This window comes from Zeus faber (genome assembly GCF_960531495.2).
Source record: "Zeus faber genome assembly, chromosome: 3".
In the NCBI taxonomy this organism is placed as follows: domain Eukaryota; kingdom Metazoa; phylum Chordata; class Actinopteri; order Zeiformes; family Zeidae; genus Zeus; species Zeus faber.
Window position 1 is genome coordinate 15,500,219 of NC_137190.1, and position 15,896 is coordinate 15,516,114.

Below are 15,896 nucleotides of genomic sequence, written 5' to 3' on the forward strand. Positions count from 1 at the left end.
TAGATCGATAGATAGATAGATAGATAGATAGATAGATGACATGAAAAGAGTCCACCACCAGATAAACTCACAAATAAGACGCAAAAAAAAAAAAAATAATGCAAATAAAGGTGACGACATACTGTGCGACGTTGGCCCGAGTTTAACTAAACTATTACCTCTGACAGTTATCGGATCAAAATCACTCAAATCAAAGCGACATGGGGAGCGTCCCCCCCCCCCCCCCCCCCCCCTCGCAGCGGGGCGGCCACCTGTCGAGGGCCCGGCCCCACGCGTGGGCCCGTCCGGCCCGTGGGAGGGGGAGGAGCCACGACGCGGAGTGGCTTTTTTAGGCAACGCCCCCCCGAACGCAACGTCTGCTCTAGTGGTGAAAGGTTCGACCCTTTTTTTTTTTTTTTAGGATTCGGTTCTTGGCGAGTCACTCAGTACAAAAAAAAAAAAAAAAGAGTTGGTCGATTTGCCTGCTCTTTAATTCGCTTGTTACGTGATGCGCGGCGATCGAGGGAGGACTTCCGGCGAACGAGAAATTCCGAGTCGGTTGGCTCTCTTAAGGTGTGAATGGAATTGTCACAATAACTACTTATTTCAGTGGAATAATGCAAAATGTTGATTCCAGAAAGCATTTTGGCTTTATCCCCTCAAAAATATATATTCTGGTAGATACGTGCAACATGACAATAACCGACTTCCGTCAGAATTATTTGTTTTGGTGGATTGTCAAAGTGTACATCAGTCACATTTAATATGAATATATAATATGAATGAATCCCAATGCCTTGTTTGCTTTGGACTTCGACTCTAGTCGTCCGCATTTATTTTCCCCTTGCGACTCGGACATTCACTCGCTCGTCCGCTGTTTTGCCGGAGTGATTCCCGACCCCCGAGTCATTTTGTCAATCCGTTCGCTGCGGACGAATCGTTCCGAGTCGCGCGTCGCTAATCTGTTCTCGCCCACTTCCCTGAAATCCGAGCCAGTGTAAGTAACCCGCCGTGGAACAATTGTTGTTCTCGATTTAGCTCAGGTTGATATTTTAAGGATTTTGGATATATTATTCGAGGGAACGTATAGTCGTCATTGAACACGTATGGCGTATGACCCAATGACATATGGTGTAGTCGGCTGCCGCGCAGGGACAGGTGACGTTGTAAAAAAAAACATGTAAAAAAAAAAAAAAACAACCCATGTCATACAAACTATATAAACTAAGTATATTCAAAAATAATAGTAATACGCCACAACCTGGGAGGATCGTCTGAAATGCCATGTGATAGCTTCGCCGGGGCGATCGAACGGGTACATGCAGTTTGAGCGGGGTCTGAGTGACAGAACACCACAAACAATTAAAGAAGGATAAGACAGTGACGTCGTGCAAAAACAAACAAACCAAAAAAAACCCAACAAACAACAGCATGGTTTACTACGAGGGACATTTCGCCGGGGAACCTTAGAAGGACAGCGAGTTAATTTCGCGCTGGATGGACTTTCGTCCGCCACGGATCAAGTTTGTGACTGAAACCGAAATGAAAACTGTGCCGCAACCTCTATTAGTTTCGACTCGTCCTAGAAATACTCGACCCCGGAAGTGGGCGTGTCCTCACGCCGGCGGCTGCTTTTCGATTGGCTGAGACGGTGTTGACATTATGGTTCAAATATTTGTCGTTGTACCGTTCACAGAATAGTGTGCGATCACGTCTGAATACAGTTTGTTGTTTTTTTTGTCCAAGTAGGCTTGCTTTTATCACCTTTTTAACTGATCGACAGTGAGCTTCCTAACAATGCTATATTTGAGCTGACATCAACCCTGAACTCTCTGGTGTATGTTGAAATTCAGAAGAAGAAGTGGCCACGGACGCGGCTCTGTTCGGGAAAGGAGATGGTGGCCAAGAGGATTCGCACGGAGTATATGAAGAGGTTCAAGGACCCCAAATGGGAGTCCTACGCCAAGTGTTACGAGGAGACGGTCCAGTACAGACGGAGCCGCAGGCTGCTGGAGCACTCCCACAACCCGTGGTTCTGGAGCGAGTCCGACAGCGATTCGGAGGCCGGGGAGAGCCAGCCACCGCCCGCGGCTGGCTCTCGAGCAACAGAAGAAGACATAAGACAGGCGGAATATGAGGAATGCGCGGCAGCTAGAGCGGACAGACAGCAGGAGCAGAGGTCCAAAAGCACCAAATTGGTACCAGATATTCCTGGTCCAGAAGAGGGTGAGAACTGGTCTCCGATGATACCCACTGTCAGAGGCAACAATGCCATCAGTGACATCTTTGTAGTGTTTCCATTTTGTAAAAATAACTTGTTTATTCTATATATAACAGAATAAAGTTACAAAAAGTTACAGAATAAAGTTTCGATAGTGAAACACACTGAAAAGTTTTTGTTTTTTTACTTATCTTATGTGTCCTTTGGCCCAAAACATTGAATTTCCACTTTCTCCCTCCTTCGCCATTACTTCCTTTTCCCCATCTCTACCTCCCATCACCTATTTTTTTCTTCTTCTTAATGTTTCTACTTTTTTTTTTTTTTTTTACTACTGCAACCATCCTACTTTTCCTCCGTCCCCCTTACTCCCAGGCACCCGTGGTCAAAGTGCAGGGGTTCGCAGGCCACCAGGAGGGGAGCACAGGGTGAGAACTGGAGAAGGTGACCAATTAACGCTCCCAAAAAGACATCGAGACCCAGGTAATCAGATGTTGAACAATATCAATATCAATATCAATATCATCATTAGCTGCTTTGCATCCATCAATAGTTGGTTTTATGGAGGCAGAATCATGGTCCTATTTAAAGGCTTTAGGAGAGAGTGCGATATGTAAAGGCTCAAAATCCCTAATGGACATGCAGCAGAGTGATGAAGTGCGCAGTGTAAAACTCAGGTCCAGGCGACATCTCAAGATTGAAAAATGCAGTGACTGCTGAAATTGTCTTTATTCAGACCATGAATCCGAAACATTTATAGGAGTGCTGTTTTAGTGTCGCCCTATTCACTGCCCACTTTCAAAAAGGTCACTCCATGTGTCTAACTCTGGTAGTATTTAAAATTAGTCTTGACTTTCTTTTGTTTGTAGCAAGACAAACCGAGACCCCCCACCAACAGCAGAATAAAACCTCAAAAACGACTAAACCAAGTCAACACGTCCATCGAGTGAGACTGCCACTACGACGCAAGCCCTGGGGGGAAAACAAAGACGGAAAACATCCTTTTGCTTTGTATGGTTGCGGGGAGAGGCACGCAGATACGGCCGCTAAAAAGACACACAATGTTCGCCCCACGTCATCTACTATGGAGGTAATTAGTCTCTTGTTGTCTATATTCTCTCTTTCGTTAAAGGTATATGATTAAAATTGGCCTTCGTCATCCAGGCATGGCAGCCCAGGCAACATAACCTGGTTTGATTTGCCTGTTTGTCGGTGTCTTTGTCATTTTAGGGTTCTGTAGTGCTCTGCCCTTATCTCTTCAGTGTTGTTGGGACCTAAAATAAAAGCATTTTCCCCCCAATGGCCATTCTCAGATCCATGAATCAGCGCTCCGGGCGAAGACCAGACGGGAGGTAGAGTTCCACATCCAGAACCAGAAAGCAGAACGACGAAAAACCAAGTCTGCGGATCTGGACGGGAACGGAACGAGGCTGCCGCAGCCCGAGTTTAACCCCTGGCTGACCGAGTACATGCGCTGCTTCTCTCGCACCCGGTAGAACGCACACGAATCCATGGACTGCCCCCACCCCCTACTTTACGAATGCTTACACGTGTAAACTGACTTCAGTCTATTTTCGTATAACAAATACCCACCACACCCGCTTGTGTAGTCATTGTTTAAGATCGCTTTCCAAATTGCTGCACTGGTCTCCAATTAACCTCAATCACTGCAAATACTGTCACAATCATGCCTGGAACAGCGTGTGGCCGTGGAGCATTCATATCGTCAAGCATTACATCATAAGCATTGCATCATAATTACATCATAGGCATAGCTGGCCCTTCCGTGCCGGCTACTGCATATGTACAGTATGTCTGTGCTTTCCCCGGGTTTGCTGAATCTTGGACTGATTTCGAGGCTAAACCTCCGCGAGATCGCGGCATTCTCCGTCTACGTGATGAACTCTTTCCTCGTCATGGTGAAAATAGCCGCCTTGGTTTTTTTACCCTCAGGTTCGAAGTTTGTTTCTGTTATTTGTTTTCTCTGTGGGCTTTCTACATTAAACTTGAGTTTTTGTTTCCACCGGCCTCCGGTTCTTCTCTGCACTTGGGTCCGGGAAACCACATCCTCAAGTTCGGCATCGATGCGCCTTATTTATCAAGCAACATCGTTACGTGACTGTCCCTTGATGAAACGCAATCCAAATGTACGCAAATTAGGATATTTTAAATTGGGAAAGGTTTTTAGTTGTCTACATCTGTCTACACTTTTAGATAGGCTTGTGTGCTGCCTTTGAGGGGTTTGGATGTACGATTTCACTGACTGGCAAGAGAACGTTCCGCAAGGGACTAAGTGAGGTAGCATGTCTGTCCTATTGTTGACTCAAATACTTGGATTATTGTAAACTTTACATTGACGTTATACGCTCACTTTTAAAATTGTGTGTTTCTGAATTTGCATCCAGGATGAATAGTTTTATCTTGTTTTAAACTCTATAATCCCAGGTTCACAGAAAATGTCTGTACTTTATAAAGTAGTCAATAGACAACGAGTAGATATTTGTAATAGTTAAACGTGAATTCATATGCACAATATGTTGTTGCACCGTTCTTTCATTGTTAAGGTATTATTGTGATCTTGTGGTTTGAATTGAAGTAGCTGCAATAGGGAAAACAGTTTCTACTGTGTGTGTTGTGCACTGTAACAATCAGATGAGTAAACCACCCCTCTTTAGTAATATAATGTTAGATTTTCAATGAGGGTTTGAGAGCTGCATAGGTAAAGTAATTAAAAAATATATTTGGGTGGTTTTTTTTTTTGATCCAATTTGTATGAAAATGAATTGTGTAAATATCTGTGACCACGCTTCAGAACCAAAAGCCAGACTGAAAACTAAGGATTGCCAGGCAAGAAACAGACTTACATTAAACCTTAACCACAATGCAAGTGAAATATAACAGTCCCGGGTGTTCATGTAAATCTTTTATTACTTTCTCTCCAATGCATTGTTCTTCACTTAAAGCTTGATAGGAAAACTGGGCATGTTGAGACCGGGTCGCAAGAGGAAGCTGCACTTTGCTGAACTGCATCTCCCAAAATCCCTACAAGACATTAACATGTGTCACTATCTGTAAAGAGCATTCAAATCTTCTATCAGTCCAATTTTGCATTGATAACTATTTCCCCAAGCCGTTTGCTTTTTCCCCCTTTTGACTTTCATCCTTTAAGTGGACCGAATTCTTTGTCTCACAGTGGTAATAACCATAATAACCAAATTTTAAATATTTTTTTAATTCAAAAACTAGAACTGTTATGTTAGGCGTGTAGTGAAGGGAATTCCAGCATCGATGTATTATCTACCATAATTAGACATTGTGTATAGCTTTAACACAACAAATAATAAATCTACAAATGCCAAGCACGCTGTGACCAAATCTGCACTTTGCTGGGATCTTATTTATTTCATTGTCCCATGAGTATTTATGAGATGTTTTGTGTGTTTTCTGATTTTTTTTCTCACAACGTTAATTGTATACAGTACATGCATTAAAAAATGTCCACAGTCAAAACATTTTGATTGCTTTTTTGTTCTTACTCTTCATTGTTCTATGGCTTTTTCCATTATCTCCAGGTGAAGGTGGATTGACTATAAGGGGATTACTAGAACTACAGCATTTCACCACCGCTATTACATCACAACTACTACTACTATATATTGGTACACATTTACGATAGAATTCTCCACCAAAAAATGTGGTTAAATAATAATAATATACATTTAAAAGGTCACGTTTCATTTGAAATATGTTTTATTTGAAAAACATTTTTTGTCTTACACAATAAATTCATGTGATGCATAATGACACGCGAAAAACATACATATAAATAACCAAATGAGCCTGTGACTCCCACCAGCAAACAACTGAAGCCCAACAGCAACATCATTATGAGCTCAAACTGCTATTAGTAGTCAATTAGTGGACAGAAAATATGTACAAGTTTATACGTTAAATCTTCTAATTATTGAGTTCAATCCACGATCCAAAAATCTTTGTGAGCTGGATTATCAAAATTAAATCAATTATATTCAAATAAAATCAGAATCAAGCACATAGTATTGACATTGTCATACTGAAATGTTTCAAAACACCGATAGGCATGATGTATAACAGTGGTAACAATGGGCTCGGAAATAAATCATTTATTTTTGTAACTAAATAGTAAAAATGTTCAAAGTAAACTTACAATGACACGTAGCTAAATAAATAAATCAAGCACTCTTTAAGACATTTTCACGCGGGTGAAATGTAATAAGCTGGGAACCCCAGGCTCTGGCAACAGTCCCAAGGGCCAAGACAAACAAAGAGAACATAAATGGGAAATTTTGTCAAAAATTGGATTTCCTCTATAATATACTTTTTTTTTTTTTTTTTTTTTTTAATATCACCAGGAAAAGACTGTGCACACCATTATTATTACTATTATTATTATTATTATTATTCACAACTAAATACACAACAGTAGTTTGTGATGATATGTAGTGTTCGGAGGTGAATGAAGTTGAAGTGGATCTGAGATTAATCATACAATTGAGGACCTATGGACAGCACAAAATATTTCCAAATGGATAGAAATACATTTATTATTTTCTTTTAACCTAACAGCTTCAACTGTGCCCCTACAGTCGTTTTTTATTTCAAGTGTTTCACGTTAATGTTTACAATCTTTTTTTCAACCCCATCCTTGTTGATGCTGCCAAGATTCCCCATTTACATTCACTCAGGATTGCCGGAACATTTCATTGCCATAACATCACGACCGGGAAAAAAAAAAACATGAATAAAATATCGATGATAATGATTATGAAGCAAATATATGCTCTAACTTATAAATAGCTCTTCATGGAATACTTTGATATTCTGTTTGATAAAACATGCTTCCATCTCTTTTTACAGAAACACTGTACAGATTGCTAGATGGTTTGGGTCAGGGGGTGGGGGGGGGGGGGGGGTGACAACAGCATGATGGGTTAGGACAGAGTGGAGAGAGATCTGAGGGTAATGTTGAATTAGTTAGTGAATTTCAGACGGTGGACAGAATCAGACAGGCACAGGAAGGGACTGTGCAGTATGGTTTCTCACCATATAGTTGGGTTAAAACTCAATTTGACACTAGAAATGTCCTTTGAGCACATTTCATTCCCCCTCTTTTTTCAATTAGATATTTGAATATCACCTCCATAACAAAGAAGGACGTCAACAACCAATAATGAGCGAGAGCGCCCCCAAGCTGTTGGTGTTTGTATCCTGCTCCTCTGAGTGTTTTCCTTCACACTCACAATGGAGCATCTCAGACAAGGGTTTTTTTGGGGGGGGATTTGGGAACGGGGGGTGGAGTTATGAGAAGTGTCATGGCTAGGAACTCTCTCCAGCTCTCTGCACATGCAAACGTCAGAATGGAGGTTGTGTGTGAAGGGAAGGGGAAGAGTCACAATGACAGAAACCTGAATCCAACATTTTTAAGGTCCCTTACATCCTCTCCAGGTCTTCTCCAACCTAAATGTGACACACACACACACACACACACACACACACACACACACACACACACACACACACACACACACACACACACGATCCTTTTGAACTGCTGTGGCACGACTTACATACAAAGGCGTCATCTATGAAACATTTCCATTCTCTCCACTTCTAAAAGAATAGAAAAATGACATCCTGTCCTGACACTTCTCAACTGCTGATTTATGCAAGGGAACAAAGCTAAAATTGGATGTTATGAGTTTTCATCTGACAGCAACAATTGCCAGTCAATTCAGCTCCGTGATGGAGCGATGCTCACCATCATGACATGTGGGGACTGAATATTCACAGATCAAACTGTACGTTTGGGGGTTAATGATAGGTGGGATAGTATTTGATCATCTTTGATTTGGTTAGGAAATTTCCAACAATATCTTCAGGCAGCTATGAATGGTAAACATAATATTAAAAGTAAGGGTGTGGTCAAATTAAAACAGAATACAGATGAGCTCAGAGTGTGAAAGTGAACGCAGAAATGCATCAAGGTATGAACAAACAACCATGCATGCAGGACAACAAAAGATCTGCTCATAAACAAGTTGTTGTTTTTTTTAATGGTGACAGTCTTAATGAAGCAAGTCATTTACCTGAATATATATATATATATATAAGCTTTGGCAACCCTGTGTAAAGAATCCCAAAGAATCTTATACTTTTATGTACACTGAGGATTTTTATACACTTGTTCACACTCGATGGGAGAAGCAAAAGTGCTTCCCATCCTTCAACGATTGTCTGGCAAACATCCTCGGGCAGGAACTGCTAAAACAGACACCTGTTCAGGCATGACACGCCCTGGCTATTACTTGTTCTGTCACTGTAAACAGATTGTGCTCGATCTGCCTGGGAAATAAAACAAAGATACAGAGCGGAGCTCTGTTTCCTCACCGTGTGAAAGGGTGTCGTGGGGTTGTGCACTAGCAGCCGCAGTCCTGGCTGCCCGCAGGCTGAGCACGGCGAGGGGAGCGGAGCTGCCGCAACGCCGCGTCGCCGTACTGGATTCCGGATCCCATCCTTTCTGGATCCAACTCTCCTGGAACGGGAGAGAAACCACGACACAACTTAAGTGAAGTCAAAATAAATGCAACTTGACTTCAATGTCAGAGTACTAATCTGGCAGACCAAAATAGTATGGGGAAAAAAAGCATTCAGACACATACCAGATTATGAAAAAAAAAGATGAAACACTTGATGAGTTGAGTTGATGAGATGCACAAAATGTGATAAGGTATTTTGGGCTGGAAGCAGTGATGCACGTACTTGGAAATTAAGTTAAATGAGCCATACTTAAAGGTGCTCCGCCCGAGCTATTGTAATCAGCACAAACACTCTGAATAATGACAATTCTATGAAAGATTTGAACAATATTTCATATACCATAGGCATTCATTAGAACTTGTCTCTTTTGATATTTTCCTAAATTAACAAATGTTTGTTTCCAATGAAAAACGGGGGAACCTGACGTAGCCCCTTTCACAGTGAGCAACTCTTCTGTGAATTATTCTATTATATATTCCATTTTATTTCATTTTATTTTTATTGTATTTTATTTTATTCTATATATTTTTATTTTATTCTATAAGTATTCGACTTACTGTATTACATTTTAGGAGCCAGTTAGTTGGGCTATTATTAATTTTTCCTAGGACATATTGTGTGTTATCACTGGGTGCGTTACATTTCACTGCATATATGTATGAAAGTATGTATATGTAAGTGACGAATAAAAATCTTGAAATCTTGAAATCTTGAATTAATAGTGTCAAATGTTTTTGTGAAATACAACACAGAGGTTTTGGTTGCAGAATTGTTAACTGGGTGAAAAGGGACGTTATCAAATAATAATCTCAGCATATCAACCTGACTCGATCTTGTTGAGGATTTTCCGTGCACACTGGACAAAGGCCTCCTCCACATTTTCCCCCGTCAGAGCGCTTGTTTCGAGGAACATCAACTCTGAAACATTACAAACAGATCTTTCGACACATTGTCCTGGACACTCGCAGACACATTCGGGGCCCACGGGGCTGTCCGTGCAAACTGCCGGCCCAGATATGAAATCTGTCTACCGTATAAGAAAAGACCGTCGTACCATTTTCCTGTGCAAAGCGTGAAGCCTCCAGGAACGTGACCTCTCTGTCGGCATCCAGGTCCTTCTTGTTGCCGCACAAGATGATGACTATGTTTTGACTCGCCAGCATCCTGGCATCGCTTAACCATGTAGTTAGCGCATTATATGTCTCCCGACTGAGAAAGACAAGCAAACAAAATTGTTAAAAAGACCAATTTGGGTTTATCACGTTTACAGGTAATTTTACATTTCCCCTGATCATTTTCCTGATAGCTCATATTTTCTACCCAGAAATTCTACCTTCTACCTGAAAATGATCATCTCGTTCCAGGGAAAATTACGGCGAAAGCGTCATAGCAGATCATGTATACTGTGTGTGCCGCGTAGAAATAGGCTGAAACTGAAGTTGGTCCTTCACGTTTTCCCATGGGGGATGAAATGTAACCTATAAAATAAGAGCTTAGAAAAGGGCACACGAGAGTATTCACCTGGTAATGTCATAAACTAGCAGAGCTCCTGCCGCTCCTCTGTAATAACTTCTAGTCACAGACCTGAAAAAAGAGAGTGACAACATGTAGACATGGAATTACCAATTTAAAAGGCGGTTGTTTGATCGAAAAAAAACAAGCACAACAAATGTAAGTGTGTCATTTTGAGAAATGTAAAACACATTAAATGTAGTTTTAAATAAAATGTGATGTTACTTTTTTTCGAAACACATAAACAAATAAAACAACACACATGAATAAAATACGACTCTCCCATTTTTGAAAAGGAGATAAGATGTTGGCTTTTTTTGTCCTTAAAAGTTTGTGCCCTGTTGGGCTGTAAGTAAGAGAGAAGCTGCAGCAGAGAGGAAAGTGCTGGGAGATGAGGGTCCTCCCTGGAGGAGAAAGTCGACCAAGCACAGAGAAAAGGCTTCCCCGGTCTTGATGGGGTTAGTTTAACAATTTACCCTCATAAAATTTTGTCTCATTTCTTGAGCAAAAAAATATATGATCATGGAATTAATTCACCTCACATTGTTGTATTACTTTACACTGTTCAGCCACAACATTAAAACCACTGACAGGTGAAGCGAATAACATTGATCATCTCGTTCCAATGGCACCTGTCAAGGGTTGGGATATATTAGACAGCAAGTGAACAGTCAGTTCTTGAAGTTGATGTGTTGGAAGCAGGAAAAAGGGGCAAGCGTAAGGATCTGAGCCTCTTTGACAAGGACCAAATTGTGATGGCTAGACGACTGGGTCAGAGCATCTCCAAAACGGAAGGTCTTGTGGGGGGTTCCCGGTATGCAGTGGTTAGTACCTACCAAAAGTGGTCCAAGGCAGGACAACAGAACGGGCAACAGGGTCATGGGCGCCCATGGGCTCATTGATTCACATGGGGAGCGAAGTCTAGTCCGTCTGGTCCGATCCCACAGAAGAACTACTGTAGCACATATTTCAGAAAAGGTTAACGCTGGTTACGATGGAAAGGTGTCAGAACACACAGTGCATCACAGCTTGTTGCGTATGGAGCTGCGTAGCCGCAGACCGGTTAGAGTGCCAATGCTGACCGCTGTACACCGCCAAAAGCGCCTACAATGGGCATGTGAGGGTCAGAAGTGGACCATGGAGAAATGGTAGAAGGTGGCCTGGTCTGATGATTCACATTTTCTTTTACATCATGGGATGGCCGGGTGCGTGTGCATCGTTTACCTGGGGGAGAGATGGCACCAGGATGTATTATGTGAAGAAGACAAGCCGGCGGAGGAAGTGTGATGCTCTGGACAATGTTCTGCTGGAAAACCTTGGGTCCTGACATTCATGTGGATGTTGACACCTACAACCTTCCTTAACATTGTTTCAGACCAAGTACATCCCTTCATGGCAACAGTATTCCCTGATGGCAGTGGCCCCTTTCAGCAGGATAATGTGCCCTGCCACACTGTAAAAAATGTTCAGAAATGGTTTGGGAACCTGACAAAGAGTTCAAGGTGTTGACTTGACCTCCAGATTCGCCAGATCTCAATCCGATTGAGCATCTGTGGGGCCCCACCTCGCAACTTCCAGGACTTAAAGGATCTGCTGCTAATGTCTTAGTGCCAGATGCCGCAGGACACCTTCAGAGGTCTTGTGGAGTCCATGCCTCGACGGGTCTGAGCTGTTTTGGCAGAACGAGGGGGACCTACACAATATTAGGCAAGTGGTTTTAATGTTGTGGCTGATCAATGTATAAAGAGATTACTGTAAAATGGATCTGAGTAAGTAAATTAAAGCACTGATCTGAAAGCAGAAAGATGTTTACAAAAAGCCGTCTTCTTTTCTTAAATCAAATTAGAATAGTCTGGGATGAATTGTAAAACATCAACAGCAAACATCTTTCCCCCGTCATGTTGACAGCAATGTATCGTTAAGCATATTTGCTGATCTTAGTTGTGATTATTTTTTTTAATTGTATAAAAGTAAAAATTCCAAAATGGTCAAGTTAAAAAATAAACAAATATTAAAAAAAAGAGATTATATTTTTAATTATGTAAGTCAAATGTTTTCCTCTGGTACCTGAATCTCTCTTGTCCTGCAGTGTCCCAGATCTGAAGTTTGACCATTTTGTTGACCACACTGATGATCTTGGAGCCAAACTCCACCCCAATGGTGTGGTTAGACTCATCCTTAACTGTAAAAAAAATAATCATATTCTGAGATCCAGTTTGGCTTACAAGATGAGTTTGGGATTTGTTCCTCCAAATAATGAAGGGCTCTGCTGAAAACAAAAGGAACTACAGCCCATGGCATTGTGGCAAGGTTTTGTACTTGTGGGGACAGGCCCCAAACACTTTTTGAGGTTATATTTGTGTTTAGTGTGAGAAGCTCTGTTTGTTGAAAACAGCCATCAAACACCTGAGTTTACGCAGTAAAATTACTTTCATACTTAAATCAACAGACACTATGTAAAGTGGCATAAGTCATTTCAAATAACGCAAAACTGTAAAATGTAATAACATACAACAAATGTAATACATTCTGAGAGAGGAACTTCAGATCTCACACCATGAATACTGTTCAAGTTATCTCTAAACATGTGTATTCACTCACTATAAATGGCACAACAGTCGAATATACAGTACATATCGATACGTGTAAAATTGATCCGACAGTCGCTATCGCAACAATCTGTGACTTACATCTTTTTTCAATGAACTGGTGCAGCAGACAGGACTTGCCCGTTCCAGCGTTCCCGATTACCAGGAACTTAAACAGGAAATCTGAGGATGGAGCATAAGGTTACTGACGTTGACGTTAAAGGAAAACAGCAGAATACAAAATAGATTAATAAACACCGGTTAACAGGGAAGAGCAGTTGTGTTACAGAAAATGTGGCACTACAGTAATACGAGCAGTTAGCATAATAATAGTAATAGTAAGGATAATAGTACCAATGGTAATAATAGTAGTAGTAGCAGTAATAATGGCAGTACCACTAATAATACCATAAAATATATCATACACACCCAACAACTCAACTGAAAGTGCCCTAATTCACATTGTGTTTATGGGTTTGACATGACCCTTTGATTAGGATGGAAATATGATGATTGTGTAACATGACGATTTTATGAAACGATCGCGCTCAGATGAAATAATCGCGAACAGGATGCAGATGCACCTTCTCTATCGCCATTTCCCCAGCACAGAGGCGTGACATTAACTTTGCATTCGAACGGACGTGAAGCATCGCCGAGCTATTTGTTTACAAGACGAGCTTCCCCCATACACCTGCCCACCGCCTACTCCCATCGGCGGCGTAAATTCCCTGGCTGGTCGACCGGCCGACGCGACTCTTACCGTAGGTCTCTGACATGGCCAGGGCGGCGTTATCGCATGGAATGAGTCGGAGCCCGGTCCCGTGTGTGTGTGTGCGAATAGATTCAAAGGACGAAACGATGAAGAGGCAGATGCCAGGGATTCAACGCTAACCTCGGGTTTGTTGGGTGTCCCTTCCTAGACTCCGTAGCTTGGCTTTTCAGAGTAAAAGCCATCTGCAACGTAAAAGTAAAAGCCTTCATCTTTTCTCGTTGAACAGCTGCTGTGCCGTGACTAAATACATATAAATCGAACATATAGGAGATAGGAAAGGGATTACATTAATCAATGCAGTGTATTGCATGCTTTATATATATATATATATATATATATATATATATTAAAAAAAAATTTTCACTTAATGTATTTGTTGCCTTTACTTTTCAGAGTAAAAGCCTTCTGCAATGTGGCGAGGAATGTGGTCTTTCGTGTTTTTCTTGCGCCGTGACAGCTGCTATGCGTGGAGGAATTACCACATCAAAACATGATTAAATACTACAATCCCCGAATCTGTATTAACATTTCTAAATGCAACCCCCCTGAAACAAAAATATCTCTCCATTCCCCTTCGCCATCAACAAATAATATATAACATTTATATATTAGGTGATATGTATATTTTATATATAATATGAATAATATATTTCTTTTATATATTATATGATGTATATGTGTTATATATAATATAAATAAATAATATATTACCTTAATTTATGATATGAAAATATGTTATATATAATATAAATAAATGTTTTTTTACTTTAATATATTGTATTTTACTCTAATTTATGTTATACAAAATATAAATAAATTATATAACTTGTGTTGTGTAATTTTTTTTAATACATGTAGCATAATTTTTAAGTGATTCAATATGCATTCATATGTTTTATTGCTTGCAAGTTTTCTCCTTGTTTTATTTCAATAGTGTGTGTGTGTGTGTGTGTGTGTGTGTGTGTGTGTGTGTGTGTGTGTGTGTGTGTGTGTGTGTGTGTGTGTGTGTGTGTGTGTGAAGCACGGTAATGCAAGACCACCCTCTAGTGATCAAAGACGGGGTTGGAGTGATCGGCCTTTCCCTGCCTGCTGGGCTGTTTGGTGGGACTCGATATTGCAGCTAATACCGCTTTTACGCCAAAATGAGCGGGTTTGCCCGTGTCTTTTTAACCGCGGGTAAACCTGCGACAATAGGTGAATTCCGCCTTTCCCCATTTCCAGGAGAAATACCGTTTTTTTTTCCCTTCTGGTGCGTCGCGTTCGACGTCAGGAACGCACCAGAAAAAGGGGCGTGTCATGGTTCCAGCGTGATTGGGGGAAAATAAACAAAACAGTTGAGACAGACACTCGTGGAAAATGCGATTGTTCATGTCTCACATCAAACTGTGAAACTTTGAGGGGGGGGGGACAGCTCATCACCCAGCGAGACTCGGTTCCCACATTTCCTACAAACAGCCGTTCAGAGGAATCGGGTCGTTCGTGTATCTACACTGGATCGCCGCACCGCCTACCTGTCCTTCAGCGGTGGGAAGCAGAGGCGCTCCTCTGGGTCGCTCCCCGAGACCCGCGTTTTTCCTTTTCTACGGGTGACAGATGTCGGATGTAAGCGGTTGTTCCGGGTTTTTCGCGCAGTGGGAAAGGTGTATTAGTTGATGGATATTCGTGTATGTAACCCTCAAAAACCCATAGTCCCACATTGAAGCATTTGGGAAAATGTTCTATGTTTTGACTAAATATAAATCACAGCTGTGCAACTTATCCCACTTCTACAGATTTTAGGACTCATCATCGAGACATTTTACACAACTTATAACTAATTTTAAAAGTGTTATGTTCCAAATAGTTTTTGCAATTCCATGGCATAATTCATGCTTCTGTAAAACACAGTTATGACATTTTGTAACCAGAGCAGTATCTCCCAACGTCTGCAAATACAAAAATATAAGTACATATTTCATCAAGAGTTCAATAAAAGTTTAAAATTCATCCATTCCGAGTAGAACATGGTTCTACTCTGAGGTTCTCAAAGATAGCCTAGCCCCTCACCTTATCTCTAAGGCTGAGCCCAGCAACCCTGTGGAGGAACCTCATTTTAGTCGCCTGTATTGGGACCTCATTCTTTCGGTCATGAGCTTTGGTCATAGGTGAGGATTGGAACAAGGATTGAATGGTAAATTGGGAGCTTGCATCTTGGCTTAGCTCTTTCTTCTCGTCACCACAACAGTACAGTGCCTGCATTACTGCAGAC

At 41.3% G+C, this 15,896-nt stretch overlaps 2 protein-coding genes across 2 annotated transcripts; one reads left to right on the forward strand and one right to left on the reverse strand.

Moving 5' to 3' along the window:
• Window positions 1–1,063: 1,063 nt before the first annotated feature.
• Window positions 1,064–5,646, forward strand: ccsapb (centriole, cilia and spindle-associated protein b). Its single transcript, XM_079998361.1, has 5 exons — window positions 1,064–1,294; window positions 1,836–2,205; window positions 2,573–2,680; window positions 3,067–3,287; window positions 3,511–5,646. Exons 1-5 carry the CDS (start codon window positions 1,259–1,261, stop codon window positions 3,691–3,693), a joined length of 918 nt encoding a protein of 305 aa, XP_079854487.1. The 5' UTR covers window positions 1,064–1,258; the 3' UTR covers window positions 3,694–5,646.
• Window positions 5,647–5,994: 348 nt separating this feature from the next.
• rab4a (RAB4a, member RAS oncogene family) lies at window positions 5,995–13,775 on the reverse strand. The gene is made up of 8 exons (XM_079997384.1): window positions 13,637–13,775; window positions 12,976–13,056; window positions 12,353–12,467; window positions 10,295–10,357; window positions 9,828–9,982; window positions 9,596–9,691; window positions 8,624–8,768; window positions 5,995–7,693 (listed from the first exon to the last, which is right to left on the reverse strand). Exons 1-7 carry the CDS (start codon window positions 13,650–13,652, stop codon window positions 8,653–8,655), a joined length of 642 nt encoding a protein of 213 aa, XP_079853510.1. The 5' UTR covers window positions 13,653–13,775; the 3' UTR covers window positions 5,995–7,693; window positions 8,624–8,652.
• Between the last annotated feature and the right edge of the window lie 2,121 nt (window positions 13,776–15,896).

What these genes read in the sequence shown, in the direction of transcription:
- ccsapb (XM_079998361.1), top strand. Translation starts at nt 1,259, where the DNA reads ATGCCATGTGATAGCTTCGCCGGGGCGATCGAACGG. An exon ending in TCGCCGGGGCGATCGAACGG is followed by an intron (nt 1,295 to 1,835) that starts GTACATGCAGTT and finishes GAAATTCAGAAG; the next exon opens with AAGAAGTGGCCACGGACGCG. An exon ending in AAAAAGACATCGAGACCCAG is followed by an intron (nt 2,681 to 3,066) that starts GTAATCAGATGT and finishes TTTTGTTTGTAG; the next exon opens with CAAGACAAACCGAGACCCCC.
- rab4a (XM_079997384.1), bottom strand. An exon ending in GCAGGACAAGAGAGATTCAG is followed by an intron (nt 10,358 to 12,352) that starts GTACCAGAGGAA and finishes CTCTTTTTTCAG; the next exon opens with GTCTGTGACTAGAAGTTATT. An exon ending in CTAGTTTATGACATTACCAG is followed by an intron (nt 9,983 to 10,294) that starts GTGAATACTCTC and finishes TGTCTTTCTCAG; the next exon opens with TCGGGAGACATATAATGCGC.